General features: G+C 36.4%; 1 protein-coding gene across 1 annotated transcript in view; it reads left to right on the top strand.

Moving 5' to 3' along the window:
* The window catches only part of LOC113774235 (mitogen-activated protein kinase kinase kinase 18-like), a 2919-nt gene extending 1678 nt beyond the window's left edge, over positions 1-1241 (top strand). Inside the window, exon 2 of the mRNA XM_027318792.1 lies at positions 1044-1241. Coding sequence (XP_027174593.1) covers positions 1044-1241 — 198 coding nt within the window. The remainder of the gene's footprint in view (positions 1-1043) is intronic.
* The last annotated feature ends 879 nt before the right edge of the window (positions 1242-2120 follow it).

Genomic DNA, 2120 nt, shown 5'->3' with positions numbered 1-2120 from the left:
TGTTCGGGCCAGTCCCGTTTTAAATTACATGTTCGGGTCAGTCCCGTTTTAAATTCCTTGTTCGGGTCAGTCCCGTTTTAAGTTCCTCGTTCGGGTCAGTCCCGTTTTTAAAAATTCCTGTCCGTTCGAATTATTTTGCAGCCGAATACCACAGGTAAGTATTTGGTGTCTACTTCTTTGTCTCAAGTTTTTTCAAAACTCAAACAAAGAGGGGCAAACTGTAGACACCAAATTTTTAAATAATTTGTATGTTGCATCTAATTCATGATTTTGTTTTAGATTGTCTGCATTTTAGTTGTTACCTTTTCATTTGTCTTTTATTTTTAGTTTTATTTGTCATATTAATTTTGTTCACGTTTTAGCTTTTAGTTTTAGTTTTAAGTTTTAACGTAAAATAAAAGGAAAAGAAGAGAAAAATGGTTCACAAAATACGTTCATTCCTCTTAAATTCAATCTTTTGGCATTTTGTTTATTTTGGTTATTTTATTTTTGAAAAAGAAAAATGATGAAAAATGATGAAAAATGAAAGAAAAGATCGAAAATGGTAATTTTGTTATTTTTAGTTTGTTTATTTTGATGTGTTTGCAATTAAAATTGTTGTTTTTATTTAGTTTTACTTTTATTTTTGTTAAATTATTAAATGAAACGAAAGAGAAAAAGAAAAAAAAAAAGAAAAAAAGATTTTCACAATTCCATTTTTCTGCCGAATCCATTTCCACTTCATATACTAGCACCTTCCATCCTTATTGCCGGTGGCATCTTCCATTATCACACTATTACACTACTCCCAATTCACTACAGCAGAAGGGAGCATTTTCGGTTTCATCTGTCTGCCACAATCGACCGAGTGAGGAGAAGTAAAAGCCGAACTCTTTGCTTCATTCTTTTCTGTTCGGGAGCTGAGAAAAAAAAGGGTGAGACCTGCTATGTTGTATCTATTCCATTCGTGAGCCGTGAGTGAGTAGTTCCCTTGGAGTATCGACCGAGAGAGAGAGGGAGAGGCCGAACTGCAATTTCTTTTGTTGTTTCTGTTCTGCCGTAAGCTGAGGGAGGAGACCAGGGAACCATCACCTTCTCCGTCAACCTCAGACCAACAACCACCAGCTGCAACCTCAACCAAGCTGCATTTCACCATTTCCAGCTGCAACTCATCAAACCAGAGCCAGCAAACCCCGCGGAAGAAGAGAGCCGAGAGGGAGAAAATTTTCGGACTTTCTGTGCAGGAGCTTAGCTTGTTGTGAGGTAATTTCTGGACTTTTTTTTAGGTTGATTACTAGTGGAAAAAAACTATATGCGAGTTGCATGTGAGGCTTGTACAGTCGGTGGATAGAAATCAAGCCATTAGAAATTCTGTTTTGGCTAAGTGTTGCTGCCGAGAGCTGATGAGAGAATGCAGCTGTATTTCTGTTTGTCTAGGACAATCTGAGCATCTAAGTGTACTTAGCCGAATGAATTTGTGATGATTAAGACTATGCATGTTAATTTGAACATTCGGATGATGTTATGAAGCATGCAGAAATTCTGTTTTGGCTAAATGTCTCTGCTGATGAACTAATTTGGGACATGTGATTTTAATTCTGACCCCATGTGATAATCTGAGCTTAATTGAGGATCCAATTTGATAGATAACCTTTTTATTTGATGTTGCATGTAAGCTACGTGGTTTGGATTTTGGTTATATGGCTGGAAACTTTAATGGAATTTGATGGATTGCTGAAACAATTTTTCCAGTTTGCCGATGGAGTTTTTTTGAAATTGCATGGGTATTTTAGCATGATTTGCTGGAAAAGTGGTTGATTTTCACTTGGTTAGGTTCTTGACTAATTGAAATTAGATGATTAAGCTTTGCAGGAGGTTTTTTTTGGTTCGGCTGAACAAGAAAAGAAAATGAAACAGAAAACTGGTTGCATGCATGTCAACCGAGAAAATTGGATGAAATTCTGGTTAGATGTTTTTTATGACATCCGAAATTGGTTTTGGATTAAATCTGATGGGTAGCTGTTTGTTTGATCATGCATGTAGCTGAATACGGGTTGCGTGTTGGTTTTAAGCCGTGACTAATAATTTGTGGCTGAAGGGAATTTTGATATATATAAAATGTGAGTTGGACCTAAAGTGAG

This window comes from Coffea eugenioides, chromosome 6, assembly GCF_003713205.1.
Source record: "Coffea eugenioides isolate CCC68of chromosome 6, Ceug_1.0, whole genome shotgun sequence".
Taxonomy (NCBI): Eukaryota; Viridiplantae; Streptophyta; class Magnoliopsida; order Gentianales; family Rubiaceae; genus Coffea; species Coffea eugenioides.
The sequence above is the reverse complement of the archived record's forward strand: the minus strand, read 5'-3'. Positions and strand labels throughout refer to the sequence as shown.